At 38.8% G+C, this 27,306-nt stretch overlaps 1 protein-coding gene across 1 annotated transcript; it reads left to right on the top strand.

The window, feature by feature from the left end:
- Positions 1 to 7,447: 7,447 nt before the first annotated feature.
- LOC116012886 lies at positions 7,448 to 15,646 on the top strand. The gene is made up of 4 exons (XM_031252557.1): positions 7,448 to 8,524; positions 8,705 to 8,854; positions 9,002 to 9,178; positions 15,617 to 15,646. The coding sequence occupies exons 1-4, from the start codon at positions 7,448 to 7,450 to the stop codon at positions 15,644 to 15,646; spliced, it is 1,434 nt and encodes a 477-aa protein (XP_031108417.1).
- Positions 15,647 to 27,306: the final 11,660 nt, after the last annotated feature.

The following is a 27,306-nucleotide window of genomic DNA, read 5'->3' as shown; positions in this document are numbered from 1 at the left end:
CATGTATTGTCTATTACAACTATCTTTACTTTATGGATTAGTATTGTGGATTTTTCGCCTATGCATCTAGATTTGGATTCCCTAGATGTGGCATGACACACACCCGTTTGAGTAATAGTATGCTTCCGCTTTATTATGATGATTAGTTCTGTGATTGCTAGTTTTTATATTAAGTTTATGCCTATCTCAACGTGAAAAAGTTAGGGGTGTCACAGAAAATCAATAATTGCCCACGATCTGTTTTCCTTTTTCAGCTTCATTTGTTTCTTCAGAGGTTTTGTAACATCAACAGACACACGGACTCTATAGAAAGTGCGCATAGTCCCATCGAAATTCCGTTCATCAAGTTGAACCAAAGTTCCAACAAATGATCCAATGGTCGATACTACCATCTCAGATCGAAACCCAATCGGTAGGGCATGTATCTGTATGCAATAATTAAGAATGAATAATTGATATGAAAATGTAAAAAGCAAAATGATAATATCATAAGTCATGGAGACAAATTATATTGATAATTCGTGTTAGGACGAATATAGGAAGTGTGTAGTGCTATTACAATAATTGTTTACACAAAGTATGATGAAGGTGTCTTGTAATGCTAAGACAATGGCCTTTATACAAGGAAATCCCAACCAAATTGGGCTAAATTTGCGGAGGTCCACAAGACTAAGTCGAGGCCCATGTAGTGGGCCCGCGAGACTAAGTCAAGGCCCATCATTATGGGCCTCGAGTTATGCACTTCCGAACCCCGGGTCTCTATTATTGGGCCGTTTCTAATATATCCATCATGAGTCCCCCACTCTCTGAGCTGCGAGAAGTCGTCAGTGAAAGAGAGTAAACGTCCGGCCCAATTGAAGCCACTCGGGGCGCTATGCTTGGATGAATGCTTCTGGTCAACTTGAACGAAAGTACTTTGTTTGCTCAAAGACCTTTTAAGCCTGCACCACCAGCCTTGCAATTTAAGTTCTCTCCGTCCTGGCAACGCGGGGTTGCTTATATTTTTGCTAGCATAGTGTTGTATATTGTTTTTGTTTTTTGTTTTGTGTTTGTATTTTCTTTCTTTTGCTTTTTTCTTATCTTTTGCTTTTTTTGCGTTGGCGTTAGACCAAGGTACCTCAACCCTCAACCCTTAGCGCACCCGTTTGTTGGTCCCGATAGGGTGGTGAAAAGTCTAGAGGGGGGGGGGGTGAATAGACTTTTCTAACAAATAAAAACTTTATAACACTTCAACAATAGAGATTTCAAGTGAATAAATTCAACTTGAAATGTGCAGCGGAATATCGTACGGTAAAGTGCTATAAAATTAAACTGCGTAAAACTGAAGAGATACTTGACATGCAATACGTTGGAATATCTTAAAACAACTCAAAGAATATGTATGCAAAGTTTGAACCACATGCGAACGTGGGAACACACAAACCCAGATGATATGATCAACACAGTACGTAAAGGGTTAGTAGCAGTAAAGTAAATGAGAGGCAGAGATTTATAGTGGTTCGGAGATGGTGTAATTCTCCTACTCCACTTCTTCCTTCTACTTCAAGGAAGATTTCCATTATCTTCAATCACCCAGATACAATAGTGAAACTCCAAGTGCTACACAAGCACTTCCCGAGTGTTACACACAAAGCTATACTCAACCACGAGCTCTCCGCACAAAGCTAAGCTCCCAAGCGCTACGCACAAAGCTACGCTCCTCGAACGCTACGCACAAAGCTACGTTCCCGAACGCTACGCACAAAGCTACGTTCCCGAACGCTACGCACAAAGCTACATTCCAACCAAGTGTTACGCACAAAGCTACACTTAGTTCACCCGAGTGTTTCGCACCCAGCTACACTCCTTTATACTCTTAGTAGAGATACAACTTTTGTTCAAAGAAATAAAGATTTCTTTTCTAGGACTTGAATTCCTCTCGTGTATAGCTCAATATCTCAGCACTTTGTATTTTTATCGCACTCACCGCTCAGTAGCACCACTTGTAGTATTTCACGTTTTTGGTTCGTAGTGCTGTATTCCTCGTCTGAGATCTCAACCGTCACCTCTATTTTTGTTTTCAAGTCTTCTTGGGCTTTTTATAATTCAAAGAATTATTTGCCGGTTATGAACATTCAAATTTTGAACGTTCACTTGATCTGATTGGTCATTCCAATCTGATTTTGATGGCCATACCTCCTCATTTAATGACCATACCGTTGATTTGATAACTTGCCAATTTGATCTGATAAGATCTCCATTTTGATCTGCTCATTTAATGTCGCTGATAATTTTTGACAAATTACCTATGTAAATTGCTCACAAAGTCTTCTTTTACGGCTTGATTAATTCTTTAAACTTGTAGCCTCCAATTTTTGACTTTGTTGCCTTCTCAGCTTGATATTGCAGACTTTGTATTCTTCAGAGCTTGATATTTTTGACTTTGTTGCATTCTTGATTTGATCTTGGGCAAAGTTGATCTTTCAAAAATATTTACCGGGTGGCTCTTGCTTGAGTATGAACAATAATCTTCAGAAAATCACCATCTTCAGATTTCTTTTGGTTCATGGCATCACGTACTGGAATAAATATGAACCATGCAGAAATGGTTAAGTGTAAGTTGCACTCAAGTTGCTCCATAGCATGCTTCATAGTACTCCAAACTAGCTTTCACGCGTGTAAAAATGTAGTATGGATCACGCGCATGTAGTCTTGCTAAGGTCAACAAGAATTGCTCCCCAAGTAGCTCCATTGACCAAAAGTTCCTCCATAAGTAGCTCCCTTGACCATTTGACTTGTTCTCCAAAAAATTCAGCCGTGTCAAGTAGCTCCCAAGCTTAGACTATAAGGACTAAAATGTTACTTATAAGATTCGAACACTAGACCAATAGGTATATTTTGAAGTCTTTAACCATTACTCCATATCAGCTCATTCAATTATATTCAATAAGACAATGTATTTGATCCTTCTTTGTATTGTGTAGCGTATGGTGTAGAGATAGTGGATCTTGAACTTCCTTCCTTGACTTCCTCCATAGGTTGCTCCACAAGTTCCTCCATAGACCAAAAATTGACTTTCTTCGTGGAGTTGAGCCGTGATACTACTAGCTTCATTTCTTGCTCTCCATAGTTCAAAATGTTCTCAATATGATTCAAACTCATGTCATCTAGCAATGATAATTTGGCCTTGTCCATTGGATCATATACACTCATGTGTATAGTGGAAGCAAATGACTTACAAGACTCATGACAAAAAGAATTCTATAATGCAATAATTCGAACCAATCTAATGTCATGACCTGTCTTCCGGGTCTAAACTCTACACTCTAAAAATAAAATGGGGGATTTCTAAAATTACAATTTGGCTCATCAAAACTATTACAGTTTTATTCCTAACAATTTCCCCCATTTTGATGATGCCAAAACCTATAGTCAATCATATTTGGCTCAGTCTAGAAATCAACTGATTTTATTTTTCAATTTTATTGCGACTAGCCATTACGATGAGTTTTAATAGATTTTTTGACCTACGGCTTTATTAATTTTGACTTGTACGAAAATTATGCATTGTTGGGTTAATTCACTTGGAATTTTAATTTTGTACCAACGTGTATGCTACATAATATTAAGTCAAAATAAAAGCCATAACACATAAAACTAACAAAGATATATATATTATAGCATAAGACCCATCACAATAATTCGAACCATTACAGTAATTCGAATTGTGTCTGTAACCCCTCAGTTATTCCGACAAAGTTAGGGTTCAAATTTTTTTTTAGGCAATGACATTTATGAGAAGATCTCTCGGTACTTCAAAAGAATTTTTTTTTAGACTAAGTTATTAATAAGCTGCGATCTACGTACCGGTCACGAACCGAAAATTTTTAAGGATTTATATACAGTTCGAATTTTCCTAGAAAGTGGATTATTGAGTACGATACGATTAAGCCTGAACTTCCTACTTAGTTCAAGAGAAATTTAAACGGACTGTAAGAGTGAAATTGTTACGGACCTTTGTACCTGTATTTCGCGAGATACCGAAAAATTTCCAATTTTAGTGGTTAATGACGAGATTATTTTTAGAATAATTTTGGTGTTAGAATTTTCCCGAATTAAGTTATAATCCTCCGAACCTTTATCTGATTTAATCCCAAACTGGCAAAATAAATTCTACTCTTCAAGATCTACCATGGGGATTCGACAAGTGTCACCCTTATTACCACATGGTAATTAAATAATGAATTGTCATAAGAAGTATGGGATGATCATACTTGTTACCTTAAGCTTCAAGCCAACTTCCCATCACACTCTTTCTCTCTCTCATTTTCGAAAATTAGAAGGGAAAAGAAGAGGAATAAAATCTCATTCTTCTACATTGTGATCCAAGAACTCCATAGCCTTCTCTTCAACACAAGTGCTCCATAATAGGTAAAAAACTTTGGTTTGTTCGGTTAATATGACTAGAATCCTTCCTAGAACTTAAGTTTAAACTAAGGGTTCATGAAAACGTTGTTATTATGGTGATTTTGTTTAGGATCTTCGGTGAAAGGTTTGAAGGAGAAGATCACCATCTTTCTACGGTTTTAAAAATCTACTTGGGAGGTAAGGAATCCCTTAAGTTGGTTTAGTCACTTGAAGGTGAACAAATGCTAGTAAATTATGTGACTAGGAATTTTATGTGAAAGTTATGTGCTAAGTTATGGATCTACAAGTTGGCTCAAAGAAACTACGCTTTATTGTTTGGTAATTTTTGTATGCATGTTCATAGTTAATTTATGCATGTACATGGTGTGTTTATGTTCATATAGGCTTATACTCGTGAAAATAGTGGAGAAATCGGGGCGTTACAACCCAGTTTCGCTGCCCGAAGTTGGCAGAATCGGATGGACGCTGCTGTGGACGCGCGTCCATCGGCGTCCCATGCTTCGGCGTCACGGCCGAAAGGCCGGATGCGACCTCGGACGCGCGTCCGCCGTGCGTCCGTCGCTGAGGACAACCGCGAGTCCGCGCGACGCGGATCCGTTTTCGACCGAACTTTCCCCTGATGTTTTTGCTCCCGAATGTTATGATGTTTGGAAGGCCTACGGGCAACCGAGTCAATCTTTGAAAGCTCAAATATTATTTTGTAAATTATGTTCACTAATTTGGGGAATATTTGTGTTTTTAAGAAACAAGTGTGACCCTTGTCACTTGGAATTTCATGGTGAAAAGTCTTTGACAAATATGTGTATTTTGGAAACATTTTGGATAAGAATTACCGTTTTGGGTCATCGCGTGAATATACTAATTAAACCAAAGGAAAGAAAGAATGTTATGAAACCCTTAGTTTCTGGATAATGTTGTTGAGTTGTTAACTTACGGGAGGCCTGCGGGAGCCGTGGCCCGGAAGTTGTTGAAATGTTTGACTTTACGGGAGGCTTGCGAGCCGTGGCCCGGAAGTTGTTGAAATACTTTACGGGAGGCTTGCGAGGCGGGGCCCGGAAGTTGTTGAAATGTTTGACTTTACGGGGGGCTTGTGAGCCGTGGCCCGGATGTTACTAAGATATTGACTTTACGGGAGGCCTGCGGGAGCCGTGGCCCGGAAGTTATTGAAATGTTTGACTTTACGGGAGGCTTGTGAGCCGTGGCCCGGAAGTTGCTGAGATGTTGACTTTACGGGAGACCTGCGGGAGCCGTGACCCGGAAGTTATTGAAATGTTTGACTTCACGGGAGGCTTGTGAGCCGTGGCCTGGAAGTTATTGAGATGTTTAACCTGCGGGAGGCATGAGTTCCGCGGCCCGAGGTTCTTGAAAATATTCCAAATATGCCTTGCACTTATCCAGGGAGAAACTAAGTAATTTTTACTAACTATGAAAACCTAGTTACTCCGTAACTAGGTCGCAGAATAAAATGTCAAGAGTTCTGAATAGTAAAGTGTGTGTGTTGTTGAACTCACTATTTTGAATTAAATGATGGAATTCTCGGAAATGAAAGTATTATGTACTGATGTCATTCATATACTATGCTATACTTTCTTTGTTGTTAATCTGGTTGCAGGTAGATTGCAACTTATGGGTAAAGTTTACAGTTTTCTGAGTATTATGTTTTTTTTTTTTGAAACCTTTGTTTAGTTTTGAGTGACAATGGATTTCCTTACTTAGTCGTCGTGCTAACTACACTTCATTGTGTCCTTTATCAGATGGAATCTAGTGTCGGCTCGTGCAGCCCTGCGGACTCCGATCCATCAGAGTTTGAGTTCCCGGTCTTAGATTACGATGACTACATACAGTACCTACCTGATGATGACCCGTTCGCCCCCGACTACGCTCCAGACCCTCTAGTGCAGACTTGTACTCCCGACCCTGTGCCCACTTCTGTCTCACCAGCGGTACCGGTTTGGTCGCCTGCCCCTGTTGACCCATTGTGTCCTCTAGACGTCATCTAGGCTAGCTATGGGTTTTATCCCATAGAGGTTTTACCCGGGAGTGATCCCCACGAGTTTGTCGTTCGCTATCCCTACCCGTGGGACCCGAGTCCCCCGGAGTATCATGACGAGTGGATGATGTATATCAATACTTGCAACTTTCTGGACCACATCACCTGGTTCGAGGGTGAGTGGCACCTCGTTTGGGGCACCTATACAGGCCCGGTGTACCACTCGTTAGACTAGATAGTGCCTAGGGTGGGAAGTCAAGTCTGGCCTTTTTGTGTATATATCTTTTGTAGCCATGCTAGTGCTAAGATGGCTAGTGAGGTCGGGTCTAGCTCAAACTCTCTTGGTGGGCTGTAACTAAACTTTGGTACATGTTAGTAGCTAGTTTAGCTACTCTTTTGTTGATGCTATGAAAATGTATATCAAGTGATGTTGGTCATGACGATATAGTACAGTTTCCTTATCTTTAGCCTGTGCATCTAGAATGAATCCTATCTGTATGTGATTGGGTTTAGTCTAGGTGTGGCGATAACTACTCCGGCTGTTCGGTACAACCAAGTACGGGGTGTTACAAGTTGGTATCAGAGCCCTGTTTCGAGTCAGAATCCTAAGTCAAACTTTTTCGAGTCAGCTCTAGTTTCGAGTTAACCAAGTTTCGAAGTCAGCTTAGGTTCGTTAAGACCAATCTAAGTTATTGTTACAGTTTGGCGAGTACAAGTTCGGAGCAGAGCTGGAATGGAGGCCGGGTGGCATAAGAAGGGGGTTTCCACTTTTACTCTACAGAATCTCACGGTTCTGGTCGTTGAATAATATGATCAATATTTGTGTTTCCCTGCATGTGGTTGCTTAAGCTTTTGTGAGTGAGCTTGCTAGCGTAATGTGTTGAATATCTTTATGCTACGTTTGAAACCCTGGTTAGAGGGTATAAAAAGGGTGAATGTTAGGAAGGATTGTATAGGACTTGAGTAGGTGCTATACTAACTGCCTAACTAGCTAATCCCGTAAGGATTTCTATACCTCGAGTACTAACTTGGAATTATCGTTCAGCAAATATGCCGCCGAGACGAAATGCGCCTACGGGTAACAACGATAATACCTCTGCAATAGATCGTATGGCTCAGGCAATGGAGAGAATGGCTGAGTTTATGCTAGCTCAGCAAGGTCAAAACCAAAACCAGGGACAGCCACGGGTGGATTTTGCTAAGGTAATCGCCAACCGACAACCACCGTGCTACGCAGGTGAAAAAGATCCGGTGATTTTGGAAGAGTGGATCCGAATGTTCGACAAGTTGCTCAACGCAGTGAATTGCCCTGCGAATCAACGAGTATCTTCTGCAGTCTATTACCTGACGAAGGCCGCAGACAACTGGTGGGCAACAGTCGGACCTGATCTCTTGCAAGACCTAGCGTTTGGTTGGGAAGAATTCAAGGTGGAATTAAGGGAACAATTCTACACTGAGCGTATTAAAGGGATTAAATGCGAGGAGTTCCTACGACTAAAGCAGAAAGGAGCAACTATCCAGGAATATTATGACCAATACGTGGAACTGATGCGTTTTGCTCAAGAGATAGTACCGGATGAGGCGAGCAAGGCAAGGAGATTCGTTCGGGGGTTGGACTGGAGCATCAGGGGAATGATCGCACCATTCATGTGCTCTACCTTGAAAGAGGCGTATGATAGAGCCTCAGATCATTATCAAGTATACCTGGACCAACAGGAAGTCTACGGCAGAAGCAAGAGGAAAGCTGATGACAAGTCTCGGAAGTTTCCGGCAAGAAACAAGAAGGCCAACCAAGACAGCTTCAACCCAGTACGAGGAAGAGAAGGAGCCAATCAGGGGAACCGTCCTGCTTGCCCAAGATGTGGGAGGGATCATCCCGGAGAAAACTGTCAAGGGATGAAGTTTAGATGTTACAAGTGTGGTCTCCTGGGGCACAAATCTTTTCAGTGCCGAAGTCAGGAAGACAGTCCCCAAAAACCTCTGCAGAACGTGAATCAAGGAAGGAGATTCAATGGGAATGCTGGCCAAAGGCCCGCAGGAGCAGAAGACAAGAGGACCAACTCCCAGTCTGTGAATTTGGAAAGACCAGCGAATGCCACGTTTGGTTCCAATCACAAAGGAAAGCAAGTGATGGGAGAAAGCAGCGGAGAGAAACAAGGCAGGATTTACGTCGTCAATAGCGCTCAGGCTCAGGCTAGCGACACCGTATCTGGTACATTTCCCATAAACTCAGTACTTGGATTAGTCCTATTTGATACAGGGGCTACCAATTCATTTATATCCTCTGTGCTCGCTGATAAACTAAAGTTAAGGCCTACTGCCAAGTTAGAGTTAAATGTCACAACGGCTTCGGGAGTAGTAGTATCTTGTAAGGATGGTTATGACGACGTTGCGATAGAAATAGCGGGATTTAACTGTCCCGGAAACCTTATTCGTTTTGAGCTTGAAGGCATCGATGTAGTACTCGAGATGGATTGGTTGGATAAGTACAAAGCTCGGATCGTGTGTAATGAGCGAAAAATTGTCCTGCAAGGACCAAAGCGAAGGAGAATATCCTACTGGGGAATTGACAAGCAACCCGAATCAAGGTTGTTGACGATGCAGAAATTAAAGAAGCACGTCCGCCAGGGATGTGAAGCGTATCTCTGCTTGGTGCAAGACGCCGAAGTAGAAGAACTCGAGATGGACCGAATTCCAATTGTATGCGAATTTCCTGACGTATTCCCCGACGATCTCACTGAGATGCCACCAAAAAGGGAAGTGGAGTTCACTATCGATCTTGTACCAGGAACCTCACCTATCTCCAAAGCGCCTTATCGGATGACACCCAAAGAGATGGAGGAGCTGAAGGCACAATTGGCAGAGTTGTTGGAAAAGGGATTTATTAGACCAAGCGTATCACCTTGGGGCGCACCAGTGTTGTTTGTGAAGAAGAAGGATGGGAATCTTAGACTGTGCATTGACTACAGGGAACTCAATCGAGTCACAGTAAAGAATAAGTACCCGTTGCCCAGGATCGATGACCTATTTGATTAATTGAACGGAGCGGGTGTATTCTCGAAGAATGACCTACGGTCAGGGTATCACCAAGTGCGAGTGGCGAAAGAGGATGTGCCTAAAACGGCGTTTCGGACGAGATACAGACACTATGAGTTCACAATCATGCCATTCGGAGTGACTAATGCCCCAGGAACCTTTATGGACTTGATGAACCGAATTTTCCTTCCGTCCCTGGATAAATTCGTCGTCGCTTTCATAGATGACATCTTAGTCTACTCTAAAACATCGGAGGAACACGAGGAACATCTCAGGACGGTGTTACAAACACTGAGGGAAAAGAAACTTTTCGCAAAGCTTTCAAAATGGGAGTTTTGGAAAAGAGAAGTCGCATTTCTTAGTCACGTAATCACCAAGGAAGGAATAAGGGTGGATCCAGCCAAGATACGAGCGGTAATTGAATGGGAAGTGCCCAAATCAGTTACGGAAGTCCGCAGTTTCTTAGGTTTGGCAGGTTATTACCGAAGGTTTGTTCAGGACTTCTCAAAGATAGCAAGACCATTGACGAACTTGCTCAAAAAGACGACCAAGTATAGTTGGAACGGAGAATGCGAGCAGGCATTTCAGGAGCTTAAGAAGAGATTGACAACCGCTCCAGTGTTGACTCTACCTGTTGGAACGGAAAGTTATGAGCTGTATACTGATGCGTCTCACAAAGGACTAGGATGTAATACCCCGTATTTTTCTAACATTATTATTTTATCCTAAGGCGTTGACATTCATAAGTTATGATCTTCAGATATTTCAAAAGAATTTTAATAAGTGAGTATAGTTGTTATTAAGCTGCGATCGTACGTCCCGGTCACGAACCGTAAAAATTTTAGGAGCTAGTATTCGGACCCGTTTGTCCTAGGAAATGGATTTTTAGACACCATGCTATTATTCTGGAATTTCCTATTTAATTAAATTAGCCCATAACAGCAAAAATTTATTTTTGATCGTACATCGCGAAATTTCGCGGTGTACCGAACCTAGCCCAATTTTAAGTTTCAGTCTGGGATAAATTTTAAGTTTTGAAAATTATTGGAATTAAATTATTTTCTACCGAGAATTCATCTGTTTTAGTCCCGAACAGTCCAAAAGAAGATATTTTCCCTTACCCACCACAAGGTAGTGACAAGTGTCACAATTTTTACCATATGATTAAAATATTAATTTTAAGAGATGAGTTTGGATAAGCATTCCATATATTTTATTATTATTATTATTATTATTATTATTATTATTATAATATATATAATATTACGGGTATATATATATATATATGTTAGGAAGGAAGAAGTTTCATTTCTTCCATTTCATTTCTTCATCCATCAATTTCGTGAGAAAGAGAGAGAGAGAGAGAGAGAGAGAGAGAGAGAGAGAGAGAGTGATCTTCACCATTTTTCCTCCATTAAAGCTAGCTTCCATAGCTAAGATTTCTACACAAGTCTCAAAATATTCGGTAAAACTCCAATTTTATTCGGTAGATAGCTTTATTTTCCATCCTAGAACATGAATCTAAGTTAAGATTTCTTAAAATCATGTGTTATGTTGTTGATGGAATTCTAGGGTTTTAAGGTGAAATTGGAGAAAACCCACTCCAAGAATCTTCTACAAAATTAGAAACCCGGTTGAGGTAAGGACTCCCCTTATTTGGTTGAGGTTATTTGAAACTAGATAATTGATAGCTAGGTTATGAATTGTTGTTGATTGGTGTACATGAAACCTATATGTTATGTGGTGTACATATGCTATGAAGTGGGGAAATTATGTATTTAGGTATAAATATATATGTATATGCCATGTGTGTATATGTGGTGGGTGTGTGTGTCGTGATATGTGTATATATATATATATTGTGTGTAGTATGATGTATATATATATACTGTGTACGTGTGTGTGTGTTAAATATATGTTTGTAGTATAGTAAATATATATATGTGTGTATTATGTATATGAAACATATGTATGTACGTGTAGTATATATAGTTATATGTGTATTATGTATATATATACACGTGTGATGTGTGTGTGTTTAAACTATATATATATATATGTACATATATGAGTATATATGTATAATTAAATAAAGGTTGTATTATGTATATATATATGGTATGTGTACTTTATGTGAGTATGCATAAATGTGGAAAATGTTATGTTGAGTGCATATATACATATGTGTAGTGTGATGATGGGAAATGTTTTGAGCAAAATGTTTTGAGAGACAAGACTTTTGAACTAAGTTAAGAATGGTGATTGATTTCAAAGGAGGACTTGATTTTGTGGAAAATGTCTAAAAAGTGATTTTGACGTAAGGAAAGGGAAAAGGAAGGAAAATGTTTTCAAACCTTAGTTCTAGTAAAAGTGGTGAAGGACCTTGTCTTGTAGCCTACGAGATAGAGATCTTAAAGTGCCTTCCCGTATGGTGGTTATGTTATTGTATGACCAGTTCATACTGTGGGCGAAGTCTATTCGCCGAGTACTATATCACCCGGAAGGAAAAGGGTCTCCTGCGGGGGTGTGTACACTTAAGTATAGTCACTCTATGTTCGGGTAGGTGTCGTTCTTATGAACCTAGTGAGGCTAGCTAGGAATCATTCCAACGCTCCTATAAGTCCAGGGGATCAGTATTAGACCGGGCGATGACCACTGAACCCGAGTTCAACGATCCAAGTGGTCAAAAGTGGAGAAAGAACTCCAAAGGCCTCACACTTTCTATCTAGGACTAAGAGGAATTTTGAAATGTGAATGTAGTTACGCCGTAGCTACGGGAAAGAAAGATGTGACAAGTAATTAAGTACCCAAAGGTTGTGGGTGATCTCACTCTTTGAAAAGTGAAAAGTGATGAGAATCTCATTATGAGGGAAATGTTTTTCTACTAAGGTGATTACAAGCAAGATGTGTGATTTATGTTTTCTACTACTTACTAGTATGCTTAATTGTTTAACAATATATTATTGGGTATGTAAATGATTACCAAATGACCTTGTCAAGAGGGAAAATGATATGGGACGTTATTGAATTTTGCTCATAATGTATGCAAGTTGCTATTTATAACTGTTGCAGGTAGAATCTTTGCCGATGAGTAAGGTATAGGGTTTCCTATGTAACAATTTTTTTACAAAATCCTTTATTTAGTTTTGAATAACCCATGGATATCCTTACTTAGCCGTCATGCTAACTACACTTCAATGTGTTTTTTGTTAACAGATGTTATATAGGGTGGGTTCCTGTAGCCCGATGAGCTCTGAATAGGATGGAAGTTGAGGTTGGGGTCTACTCTTTGATGTAGACATGGATTGTTATTAATGTTGTAAGTTTAGCCTGTGCACTTAGAGTGGAGTTTGTCAAAGAGGTGATAGAATTCACTCTAGGTGTGGCGGTAGCACCCAGTTTTCTGCTGATAAGATGTAAGCTTCCGCAGCATATGAATACTGATTTGTAATAAATGTAAGAGTTGAAAATTTGGGTTTTACAAATTGGTATCAAAGCTTTAGGTTGTGAGATCCTTGTTATGGGCAATAGAGTTTGGTAAGCTCAGTTACATTGTGGAGATCAGAGCTTAGGATTTGAGGTCCTTGTTATCGATAATAGAATTGGGTATGCTCTGTTACAAAGTGAAATCAGAGCATAAGGTAATAAGGTTTTGGAAATACGCTCTGTTACAGAGTGAAATCGGAGCTTAAGGTTATAAGTTGGTATTAAGGCGGTTCGAATCTTTGAAGGTTAGATTGGAGCCTAAGCTGTGAAATTTTTGTAAGTTGTGAAACCTTGGATAATAAGAAGGAAGTTTCGAGGACGAAACTCTTTTTAAGAGGGGTAGAGTGTAATACCCCGTAGTTTTCTAACATTATTATTTTATCCTAAGGCGTTGACATTCATAAGTTATGATCTTCAGATATTTCAAAAGAATTTTAATAAGTGAGTATAGTTGTTATTAAGTTGCAATCGTACGTCCCGGTCACGAACCGTAAAAATTTTAGGAGCTAGTATTCGGACCCGTTTGTCCTAGGAAATGGATTTTTAGACACCATGCTATTATTCTGGAATTTCCTATTTAATTAAATTAGCCCATAACAGCAAAAATTTATTTTTGATCGTACATCGCGAAATTTCGCGGTGTACCGAACCTAGCCCAATTTTAAGTTTCAGTCTGGGATAAATTTTAAGTTTTGAAAATTATTGGAATTAAATTATTTTCTACCGAGAATTCATCTGTTTTAGTCCCGAACAGTCCAAAAGAAGATATTTTCCCTTACCCACCACAAGGTAGTGACAAGTGTCACAATTTTTACCATATGATTAAAATATTAATTTTAAGAGATGAGTTTGGATAAGCATTCCATATATTTTATTATTATTATAATATATATAATATTACGTGTATATATATATATGTTAGGAAGGAAGAAGTTTCATTTCTTCCATTTCATTTCTTCATCCATCAATTTCGTGAGAAAGAGAGAGAGAGAGAGAGAGAGAGAGAGAGAGAGAGTGATCTTCACCATTTTTCCTCCATTAAAGCTAGCTTCCATAGCCAAGATTTCTACACAAGTCTCAAAATATTCGGTAAAACTCCAATTTTATTCGGTAGATAGCTTTATTTTCCATCCTAGAACATGAATCTAAGTTAAGATTTCTTAAAATCATGTGTTATGTTGTTGATGGAATTCTAGGGTTTTAAGGTGAAATTGGAGAAAACCCACTCCAAGAATCTTCTACAAAATTAGAAACCCGGTTGAGGTAAGGAATCCCCTTATTTGGTTGAGGTTATTTGAAACTAGATAATTGATAGCTAGGTTATGAATTGTTGTTGATTGGTGTACATAAAACCTATATGTTATGTGGTGTACATATGCTATGAAGTGGGGAAATTATGTATTTAGGTATAAATATATATGTATATACCTTGTGTGTATATGTGGTGGGTGTGTGTGTCGTGATATGTGCATATATATATATATTGTGTGTAGTATGATGTATATATATATACTGTGTACGTGTGTGTGTGTTAAATATATGTTTGTAGTATAGTAAATATATATATGTGTGTATTATGTATATGAAACATATGTATGTACGTGTAGTATATATAGTTATGTGTGTATTATGTATATATATACACGTGTGATGTGTGTGTGTTTAAACTATATATATATATATATGTACATATATGAGTATATATGTATAATTAAATAAAGGTTGTATTATGTATATATATATGGTATGTGTACTTTATGTGAGTATGCATAAATGTGGAAAATGTTATGTTGAGTGCATATATACATATGTGTAGTGTGATGATGGGAAATGTTTTGAGCAAAATGTTTTGAGAGACAAGACTTTTGAACTAAGTTAAGAATGGTGATTGATTTCAAAGGAGGACTTGATTTTGTGGAAAATGTCTAAAAAGTGATTTTGACTCAAGGAAAGGGAAAAGGAAGGAAAATGTTTTCAAACCTTAGTTCTAGTAAAAGTGGTGAAGGACCTTGTCTTGTAGCCTACGGGATAGAGAGCTTAAAGTGCTTTCCCGTATGGTGGTTATGTTATTGTATGACCAGTTCATACTGTGGGCGAAGTCTATTCGCCGAGTACTATATCACCCGGAAGGAAAAGGGTCTCCTACGGGGTGTGTACACTTAAGTATAGTCACTCTATGTTCGGGTAGGTGTCGTTCTTATGAACCTAGTGAGGCTAGCTAGGAATCATTCCAACACTCCTATAAGTCCAGGGGATCAGTATTAGACCGGGCGATGACCACTGAACCCGAGTTCAACGATCCAAGTGGTCAAAAGTGGAGAAAGAACTCCAAAGGCCTCACACTTTCTATCTAGGACTAAGAGGAATTTTGAAATGTGAATGTAGTTACGCCGTAGCTACGGGAAAGAAAGATGTGACAAGTAATTAAGTACCCAAAGGTTGTGGGTGATCTCACTCTTTGAAAAGTGAAAAGTGATGAGAATCTCATTATGAGGGAAATGTTTTTCTACTAAGGTGATTACAAGCAAGATGTGTGATTTATGTTTTCTACTACTTACTAGTATGCTTAATTGTTTAACAATATATTATTGGGTATGTAAATGATTACCAAATGACCTTGTCAAGAGGGAAAATGATATGAGACGTTATTGAATTTTGCTCATAATGTATGCAAGTTGCTATTTATAATTGTTGCAGGTAGAATCTTTGCCGATGAGTAATGTATAGGGTTTCCTATGTAACAATTTTTTTACAAAATCCTTTATTTAGTTTTGAATAACCCATGGATATCCTTACTTAGCCGTCGTGCTAACTACACTTCAATGTGTTTTTTGTTAACTGATGTTATATAGGGTGGGTTCCTGTAGCCCGATGAGCTCTGAATAGGATGGAAGTTGATGTTGAGGTCTACTCTTTGATGTAGACAAGGATTGTTATTAATGTTGTAAGTTTAGCCTGTGCACTTAGAGTGGAGTTTGTCAAAGAGGTGATAGAATTTACTCTAGGTGTGGCGGTAGCACCCAGTTTTCTGCTGATAAGATGTAAGCTTCCGCAGCATATGAATACTGATTTGTAATAAATGTAAGAGTTGAAAATTTGGGTGTTACATAGGATGTGTCCTCATGCAAGATGGAAGTGTAATAGCATATGCTTCTCGACAATTAAAACCTCATGAAGCTAACTACCCGACATATGACTTGGAACTGGCGGCAGTGGTATTCGCACTCAAAATTTGGCGACACTATCTCTATGGAGTCTCATGCAATATTTATACAGACCACAAGAGTTTAAAGTATATCTTCACCTAGAGGGATCTCAATTTAAGACAAAGGAGATGGTTGGAGTTGATTAAGGACTATGATTTGGAAATTCAATATCACGAGGGCAAGGCAAACAAGGTAGCTGATGCTTTGAGCCGGAAGACAAACCATGCCCTTTGGATATTACCCGAGCAGTTATGTAAGGAGTTTCAAGGACTCAATCTAGAAGTGAAAATGTGCGGTCAGGAGGAACAAGAAAAGAAATTATATTACATGTCGGCCACTCCAACCCTATTTGGAGAAATTAAACGAGCACAAGAAGAGGACAATTGGGTGGAGAGCATCAAGGAGAAGATGATTGATGGAAAACATGGACCATTTGAACTACACCCGGATGGGAGTGTAAGGTTCCATGGTAGGTGGATAATACCAAAAGGGCGTAAGAAGATAACGGAGCAAATAATGAAAGAAGGCCATTACGCACCTTATTCAGTTCATCCTGGTGGGGATAAATTGTATAAGGATTTGAAACAAAACTTTTGGTGGTCGGGCATGAAGAAGGATGTAGCTGAATTTGTGGCTAGATGTTTGAACTGTCAAAGGGTCAAGGCAGAAAGAAGTAAACCAAAGGGATTACTGCAACCATTAGAGATTCCGTAGTGGAAGTGGGACTCAATCTCTATGGATTTCGTGGGAGGATTGCCTAGAACTAAGGCTGGAAACGATCAAGTATGGGTCATTGTTGATCGACTGACCAAGACAGCAAGATTCATCCCAATGAATAAAACATGGTCAATGGAAAAGTTGGCAAGAGCCTATATTAAGCATGTGGTTAAACACCACGGGGTAGCGCAAGATATTGTTTCAGACAGAGACTCACGTTTTCTATCACGTTTTTGGGAAGCGTTACAAATGGCAATGGGCACTCAACTTAAACTGAGTACGGCTTTTCACCCTGCCACCGATGGCCAAACGGAGCGAACAATACAAACGTTGGAGGATATGTTCAGAGGTTGTGTGCTCGATTTCCAGGGTTCATGGGACGAAAAGTTGGATTTGATAGAATTTTCATATAACAACAGCCACCATGCGAGTATAGGAATGGCTCCTTACGAGGCACTATATGGGCGAAAATGTCGAAGTCCTCTGTGCTGGAGCGACAAAAGCGATGTCGTTACACTTGGACCTCAGTACTTAGAAGAGACTACTGAAGCGATCAAGGTAATTCGAGAGAGGATGAAGGTCGCGCAGGATCGACAAAAGTCATATGCCGATTTGAAGCGACAGTTCACCGAATATCAAGTTGGGGAGAAGGTGTTATTGAAAGTCTCACCCACTAAAGGAGTCAGAAGGTTTGGGAAGAAAGGAAAGTTGAGTCCTCGTTATATAGGACCTTACGAAATTCTAGAGAGGATAGGAAATTTAGCATATCGACTGGCCCTACCGATTGAGCTTGATAAAGTACATAACGTATTTCATGTCTCTCAACTTAAGCGGTATGTACCTGACGCATCCCATGTATTAGAGCCGGAGGAACTGGAGATGGATGTTTCGTTGGCATACGAGGAAAGACCAATTCGAATCTTGGACTCGAAAACACGAGATACGAGGAGGAAATCAGTCAAAATGATCAAAGTCCAATGGTCAAACCACAGTCCCGAGGAAGCTACATGGGAGTTGGAAAGCGTTATGATGGGACGTTATCCGGAATTATTTAACTCACGTGCGTGGAAATTCGTTGTGTGTTAAGACTAGGCATGCTGGAAATTCGTGCATTGGACTAGGCATGCTGGAAATTCGTTTTGGGTAAAAGAAGGGAATAGTGATCTACTTTGTTTTCACGGATGACAAAAAGTAAGATTCGGGGAAGAAACTTGTAACACCCCAATTTTCAACTCTTACTTGTATTACAAAATCACTGCTAATGCGTCGCGGAAGCTTACATCTAACCAGCAGAAAACTGGGTGTTACCGCCACGCTTAGGTATCTCTCCTATACTTAAACGTTAAGGCTAAACTTACAACCTCAAAATAACATCAAACTACAACATCAATATCAAACTTAATACATAAGGAAGTCCTCCTTCCAGAGTAACTATTCTAAGATAGAGTAGACCTCAACTTGTACTTCCCTTCTGTTCAGAGCTCGCTGGGCTACAGGGGTCCACACTAATCTGCAACTGATAAGAACACATTGAAGTGTAGTTAGCGCGACGGCTAAGTAAGGAAATCCAATGTCACTTAAAAGTAGACAAAGGTTTGAAAACACGCATAAGAGAGTTTTGTAACTATACCCATTTGATGAGATTTCACCTGAAAATAAGTTAATAATGAAGACTTGTACAAAAAGTGTTTAGTGAATCAACATTCACCTGTCTCTTACTTGAAATCCATCTACCTAGTTATACCCTTATATAAATTCCACTAACACTACATATATCCATAGTCAACTACATTCTTAATACTATTATTATAATGGTACGAACCCATAGTCAACCATTTATGAATCAATCGATTCCTAGCACCATTCATATTAACATCCTTAATCTTACTCCTTATCATAAATTTCAGTCTATATTACAATCCAATTCTCATCGGTACTCCATAATCATACTCATCATCACAGTCATAATTATATAAGCATTTAAATAGTAATAACCAGCTTTTACCATAATAAAGTTAAAAATATTCCAATTAACACCACCATTTCCTTCTCATTTCCACCACCTCACCACAACCTAGTTGTTCCAACTAGGGGAAGCAGATCTAGGACCTTTAGTGTGCACACCCCTTGTCGGGATTCCAAGCCCGCAGGTTAGTCACTAGCTCTAGTAACCCTGGATATGTTTCTACAAGGTTACTCAACGTGGTTAACACCAATCACTTCAGGGCCCATTGTTTGTGAATCCATTGTGAATGTTAAAAGGAATAGTCTCCAACTTCACACCATAATTTCATTTTATCACATTCTTTACTTTCTCACTTATGCACTTTAAACAGTATAAACATACTTTCGCATATATATATATATATATATATATATATATATATATAATAACNTTTATCACATTCTTTACTTTCTCACTTATGCACTTTAAACAGTATAAACATACTTTCGCATATATATATATATATATATATATATATATATATATATAATAACGTAATTATGATCTCTTAACCCATCATCAATGTCAAAAATTACCATGATTAGAAACTAAGCCTAATTATCCTCTAATTATAGTAGCATCATCACCAACAATTATCATATCATGCTTCACATTTAATAATTACTATTAAACCATGAACCCCTCATTGCCACACACTTCATTATCACCATACGGTAATATGCATCCTCACCTATAATCGTCAATTAGCTCAACAACTTAGTGACATCACCATTATCAATAACATTATTCATTATTCCATCATCCTTATTTAACTCTATCCTTAGCAGTAATTTCACCACTAACAAATCATATAAACAGATCACTTCGACAACAATAATATTAACATCATACCTAAGCTTCAAGCAACAACATCATCCATAACCCATAAGTAATTCATACTTAATAACTACTAGTTACCTCCTCACTATACTTAATCCATATCTAACCCTTAACCTTAATTTCTTCATAATCCACCATCAATGACAACATTACAGTACCTTCAACACCACTAATTTATAATCTCATCCTCATTATTACTTCATCAAAATTTAATTATCATCACCCAATCATCAATATACTTAACATAATCAGTTCATCATTAATCCTTAATCATTCCCAAAATCAATAATATTTGCACTTAAACACCTCAACACAAAGCTCATAAATTCCTATTTCAACTATCACTAAGCATCCTTAATCATTATAAGTCCATAATCAAACTAATTAGTCACCATAACCCATAATTTAGCAATATACTAATCACCATTAAGCTTAATAAACGCCACCATCATCAGTATCAAAATCGGTCCAACATCATCATGTTTGTACTCCTAATAATCTCTTAGGATCCTTACCATTCCATCATCTAACATCAACAACAATCAAGCTTAGTTTGATCTCACGAACATCAAACAACCACATCATCTAAACATCAATAATCAATAATCAAGCTTACACCATTTAATCTTACTCTCGAACCTACTGGACTCCACTGGACGCGCAGTGGACGCGCGTCCAGGTCCGCGTCCAACACGTTCTGCCTATTCTGGACAGTAATTCAGCTTGGCGCAGTCCGAAAGATTGAGCCGGTAAAAATAGTTCCCGAACTCTTTTTCACTTGAAATTTTTGTGGTAGAACCCCAACTCATAGTACTTGATGTCCATAAAAAGTTTTGGTCATTTTGGTCAGCGAATGAACACAGAAAATTCCATCTTTGCCCTTGGCAGTGTGCTGTCCATAATTTTTCTCTCTGGACCAGTTTTGGAGAAAAATTCGAAAACCATACTTCCACTACTCCGATCATTATGAAATTTTATATGCGGGTTCTACACTTATAGAACTACATGTCTAAGAAAAATAGGATCAAAATACCTTACCAATTTTTCCCAATAAATCTCGGAAGTTACTGCCAGAATCTACCCTGATTTCCTTTCACTATTTTCACAAGTATAAGCCTATATGGACATAAATACAACATATACAAGCATATCCAAGCTATGAACATGTATACAAAAATATTCCCAAAGCTCCAAAACACTATGTTTCAACCAAATAATCAATTATCTAATTTCAAGTGACTAAACCAACTTAAGGAAATTCCTTACCTCAACCGGGTTACTAGTTCTCGTAGAAGGCTTTTGGAGTTGATTTCCCCAATTTCACCTTAAACCCTAGGATCAAAAGCACCACCATAACAAGAGATTTCAAGAAATTACTCTCAAATTCATGCTCTAGGAAGGAAAATAGAACTTTTTACCGAATAAAATCGAAGATTTACCGAACGTTCTTGAGAGATGTGAAGGAAATTACCTATGGAAGCAATGGAGGAAGAAGATGATGAAGATAATCTCTTTCTCTCTCCTCTCCTCTTCATTTCGGCAAAAGCAAGGGAAAAAGGAAAAAAAATTGGCTTTTATACTACATCACAATCTTATGTGATAAGATTGGAAAAAAAAAATAATAATAAAATATCTTCCAACTTATCAGTTGGGGTCCAAACAGATAAAGTTTCGGTAGAAAATAATCCAGATAGAATAATTTCCGAAACTAAAAATTTATTCCAGACTAACCCTCAAAATTGGGCTAGGTTCGGTACACCGCGAAATTTAGCGATGTACGATCAAAATAAATTTTCGCTGCTATGAGCTGATTTAATTAAATAGGAAATTCAAGAATAATAGTATGGTGTCTAAAAATCCATTTCCTATGACAAACAGGTCCGAATACTAGCTCTTAAAATTTTTACGGTTCGTGACCGGGACGTTCGATCGCAGCTTAATAACAACTATACTCACTTATAAAAATTCTTTTGAAATATCTGAAGATCATAACTTAGGAATGTCAACGCCTTAGGATAAAATAATAATGTTAGGAAAATACGGGGTATTACAAAACTATTTTAAGGGGGGAAGACTGTAACCCCTCAGTTATTCCGACAAAGTTAGGGTTCGAAATTTTTTTTTAGGCAATGACATTTATGAGAAGATCTCTTGGTACTTCAAAAGAATTTTTTTTTAGACTAAGTTATTAATAAGCTGCGATCTACGTACTGGTCACGAACCGAAAATTTTTAAGGATTTATATACAGTTCGAATTTTCCTAGAAAGTGGATTATTGAGTACGATACGATTAAGCCTGAACTTCCTACTTAGTTCAAGAGAAATTTAAACGGACTGTAAGAGTGAAATTGTTATGGACCTTTGTACCTGTATTTCGCGAGATACCGAAAAATTTCCAATTTTAGTGGTTAATGACGGGATTATTTTTAGAATAATTTTGGTGTTAGAATTTTCCCGAATTAAGTTATAATCCTCCGAACCTTTATCTGATTTAATCCCAAACTGGCAAAATAAATTCTACTCTTCAAGATCTACCATGGGGATTCGACAAGTGTCACCCTTATTACCACATGGTAATTAAATAATGAATTGTCATAAGAAGTATGGGATGATCATACTTGTTACCTTAAGCTTCAAGCCAACTTCCCATCACACACTCTCTCTCTCTCATTTTCGAAAATTAGAAGGGAAAAGAAGAGGAAGAAAATCTCATTCTTCTACATTGTGATCCAAGAACTCCATAGCCTTCTCTTCAGCACAAGTGCTCCATAATAGGTAAAAAACTTTGGTTTGTTCGGTTAATATGACTAGAATCCTTCCTAGAACTTAAGTTTAAACTAAGGGTTCATGAAAACGTTGTTATTATGGTGATTTTGTTTAGGATCTTCGGTGAAAGGTTTGAAGGAGAAGATCACCATCTTTCTACGGTTTTAAAAATCTACTTGGGAGGTAAGGAATCCCTTAAGTTGGTTTAGTCACTTGAAGGTGAACAAATGCTAGTAAATTATGTGACTAGGAATTTTATGTGAAAGTTATGTGCTAAGTTATGGATCTACAAGTTGGCTCAAAGAAACTACGCTTTATTGTTTGGTAATTTTTGTATGCATGTTCATAGTTAATTTATGCATGTACATGGTGTGTTTATGTTCATATAGGCTTATACTCGTGAAAATAGTGGAGAAATCGGGGCGTTACAACCTAGTTTCGCTGCCCGAAGTTGGCAAAATCGAATGGACGCGGCTGTGGACGCACGTCATCGGCGTCCCACGTCCATCCGCCTTGCGTCCGTCGCTGCGGACAACCGCGAGTCCGCGCGACGCGGATCCGTTTTCGACTGAACTTTCCCCCGATGTTTTTTCTCCCGAATGTTATGATGTTTGGAAGGCCTATGGGCAACCGAGTCAATCTTTGAAAGCTCAAATATTATTTTGTAAATTATGTTCACTAATATGGGGAATATTTGTGTTTTTAAGAAACAAGTGTGACCCTTGTCACTTGGAATTTCATGGTGAAATGTCTTTGACAAATATGTGTATTTTGGAAACATTTTGGATAAGAATGACCGTTTTGGGTCATCGCGTGAATATACTAATTAAACCCAAGGAAAGAAAGAATGTTTTGAAACCCTTAGTTTCTGGATAATGTTGTTGAGTTGTTAACTTACGGGAGGCCTGCTGGAGCCGTGGCCCGGAAGTTGTTGAAATGTTTGACTTTACGGGAGGCTTGCGAGCTGGGGCCTAGAAGTTGTTGAAATGTTTGACTTTACGGGAGGTTTGCGAGCCGGGGCCCGGAAGTTGTTGAAATGTTTGACTTTACGGGAGGCTTGTGAGCCGTGGCCCGGAAGTTACTGAGATGTTGACTTTACGGGAGGCCAGCGGGAGCCGTGGCCCGGAAGTTATTGAAATGTTTGACTTTACGGGAAGCTTGTGAGCCGTGGCCCGGAAGTTACTGAGATGTTGACTTTACGGGAGGCCAGCGGGAGCCGTGGCCCGGAAGTTATTGAAATGTTTGACTTTATGGGAGGCTTGTGAGCCGTGGCCCGGAAGTTACTGAGATGTTGACTTTACGGGAGGCCTGCGGGAGCCGTGGCCCGGATGTTATTGAAATGTTTGACTTTACGGGAGGCTTGTGAGCCGTGGCCCGGAAGTTGCTGAGATGTTGACTTTACGGGAGGCCTGCGGGAGCCGTGGCCCGGAAGTTATTGAAATGTTTGACTTCACGGGAGGCTTGTGAGCCGTGGCCTGGAAGGTTAATATGTATATATATATCTTGTACCATACGTACATATACTCAAATGTGTACACAATTTATATATATATATATAGAATGCATGTACGTGTGATGTATATATATATATTATAACTATTATGTACCTAGATTTATATAATATGTACATACGTGTAGTATATATATATAATTATAAGTATTATGTAAATACATGTAGTATGTAAGTACGTGTAGTGCAAAGTATATATATAATTATAAATATTATGTACACATTTATGGGTAAATGTAGTATAGTATATATATAGATACTATTATGTAGTATGTACCTATTATGTGTATGTACGTGTGGTATAGTATATATAAATATATAGATATTATATGTGAATTAGGCATGTACTTGAATTAGGCATATATATATATATATTATATACGTGTAGTATAGTATATATATATGTATAATTTATATAGGTGTATTATGTATATGTACATGAAAATCGAATATATATGTACCTATATGGGTATGTATGTATTAATAAAATGTCACCTTTTGGGTATAGTATATGGTATGTATAAACCATAATTATATATGTTGTTAGTAAGAAGAGTAATACTATGTAGTTAGGTATATGTGCTATGAAGATTGTGTTACACATGGGTGAACTTATAAATAGTATGAGGAAGTGGTAGTATGTGTTTGTAAAGAATAAATATATGTTATGTGTTATGCATATGTTGAAATTGGGAAATGTACATGTCATATGCATTGAGATGTATGTGTTAAATGTAAGACTTATGTGATAAATGTGGAGTTGAAAGTGTAGAGTAGTTACACTTGAATTACCTTAGTGACATGATGTTAGTGGATCATTCAAATGTTTTGAAAAGAAAAGGAGAATTTTTGAAATGGGTTGAAAGGGGAATTAACTTTCGAGTATGGGCATTGACCCAAGTATGTCCAAACTATTTTTTTTTCAAAGCAAGAAAGGGAAAGGAATAGAAAATGTTTTCAAACCTTAGTTCTAGTAAAGTGGTGAAGGATCTTGTTAACCACGGAATAAAGATGAGCTTAAAGTGCCTATTCCGCATGGTAATTATGTGTATGATCAGTCATACTGTAGGCGAAGTCTATTCGCGAGTACTATATCACCCGGAAGGAAAAGGTACTCCTACGGGGGTGTGCACACTTAAGTATAGTCACTCTATGTTCGGGTAGGTGTCGTTCTTATGAACCTAGTGAGGCTAGCTAGGAATCATTCCAACGCTCCTATAAGTCCAGGGGATCAGTATTAGACCGGGCGATGACCACTGAACCCGAGTTCAACGATCCAAGTGGTCAAAAGTGGAGAAAGAACTCCAAAGGCCTCACACTTTCTATCTAGGACTAAGTGGAATTTCGAAATACGAATGTAGTTACTCCGTAGCTTCGGGAAAGAGAGATGTAACAATTTTTAAGTACCCAAAGGTTGTGGGTGATCTCTCTCTTTGAGAGGTGAAAAGTGATGAGCATATCATTATGAGGGAAATGTTTCTACTAAAGTGATCACAAGCAAGATATGTGACCTATGTTTTATACTACTTACTAGTATGTTTAATTGTTTAGCAATATATTGTTGAGTATGTAAATGAATATCAAATGACCCTGTCAAGAGGGAAAATGTTATGAGACGTTATGGAATTGTGCTCATAATCTATGCAAGTTGCTATTTATGACTGTTGCAGGTAGAATCTTGCAGATGAGTAAGGTATAGGGTTTCTATGTAACAATTTTTACAAAACCTTTATTTAGTTTGAATAACCCATGGATATCCTTACTTAGCCGTTGTGCTAACTACACTTCACTGTGTTCTTATCAGATGCCGTCTAGTGTCAGTTCTTGCAGCCCGGTGAACTCCGAAAGTTCACCGGATTATGTGTGTCAGGGCATGGATTATGATGATTACATACAGATGATGGAGGGAGAAGACCCATACGCACCTGGTTATGCTCCCGAGGCTCCCACCAACCCAGATACTCCTATGGCTCCGTCGGCTCCTTTTGTCTCTTGCCCGGTTATGGATGAGGTCCAGGCTGCTTACGGCTTTTACCCCATAGAGCCGTTAGATGGTAGCAATCCCCTGGAGTTCATTGTGCACTACCCCTACCCTTGGGACCCTAGCCCTCGGGATGTTTGGGAGGAGTGGTCGATGGTCATAACCACTTCTCGGTTTTTGGACCATATTACCTGGTATGAGGGGGAGTGGCACCTGGTCTGGGGAGAGTTCACTGGCCCCGTGTATCGCAGGCTTGACTAGACGTTGGATCTTTGGGAGTCTTTGGGAAATTTTTTGGTGTACATATATTTTTTTTTTGTAGCCTCGGTGATGGCTAGGTATGACCAGTTGCGTCTAGGTGGAACCTTGTTGGTATTTTGGCCCGTGGGTCAATCTTATGTATGTATTTTTGCAACATTATATACTTTGCTTAATGAAGCTTCACCAGTTGCTATGTATGAAAGTGTTAAGTACCTGTTGAGTAATTATTGTGATGAGAATAGTTCCTTTAGCCTGTGCATCTACAGTGAGGTTTATCGCGGAATGATAGAACTCTCTCTCTAGGTGTGGCGGTAATGCCTCGGATGTACGGGAAGGTAGGTCCGGGGTGTTACAAAGTGGTATCAGAGCTTAGGACATGAAATCCTGTTTGGACAGTAGAGTTTGAGACGCTCTATTACTAAGTGAAAATTGAGAGCCTTTCAACTCTTACATTTATTACAAAATCCGTAATAAAACGCTGCGGAAGCTTACATCATATCAACAGAAAACCGGGTGCTACCGCCACACCTAGAGTGAATTCTATCACCTCTTTGACAAACTCCACTCTAAGTGCACAGGCTAAACTTACAACATTAATAACAATCCCTGTCTACATCAAAGAGTAGACCTCAACCTGTACTTCCCTTCTATTCCGAGCTCATCGGCTACAGGGGCCCACACTAATCTGCAACTGATAAGAAACACATTGAAGTGCAGTTAGCGCGACGGCTAAGTAAGGAAATCCGATGTCACTCAAAAGTAGACAAAGGTTTGAAAACATAATCATTTGGAAAATAGTATATCGTTCAGTGAATCAAAATCCACTCGTCTCGTAAGACAAAATCATTTCTTTCTCAAAGACGTTACAGAGTAACTCTTTACTCATTTTTAAAACTTCCTTAGTTTCATATAGTAAGAGTGAGGCCTACAACCTCGGGCCATAGCACTCCAGCCCTCCCGTAGGTTCCTCCCTTATCCCAACCCCGGGCCGTGGCACTCAAGCCTTCCCGTGGGCACCTCTCCTTATCCCAACATGACGACATAACGGCGAATAGACTTCGCTCTAACAATATAATATAACGACCACTGGGCAAGGGCACT

Source organism: Ipomoea triloba, chromosome 3, assembly GCF_003576645.1.
Source record: "Ipomoea triloba cultivar NCNSP0323 chromosome 3, ASM357664v1".
Classification (NCBI taxonomy): Eukaryota; Viridiplantae; Streptophyta; class Magnoliopsida; order Solanales; family Convolvulaceae; genus Ipomoea; species Ipomoea triloba.
Note: the sequence above shows the minus strand (reverse complement) of the source record. Positions and strands in the feature narration are given on the sequence as shown.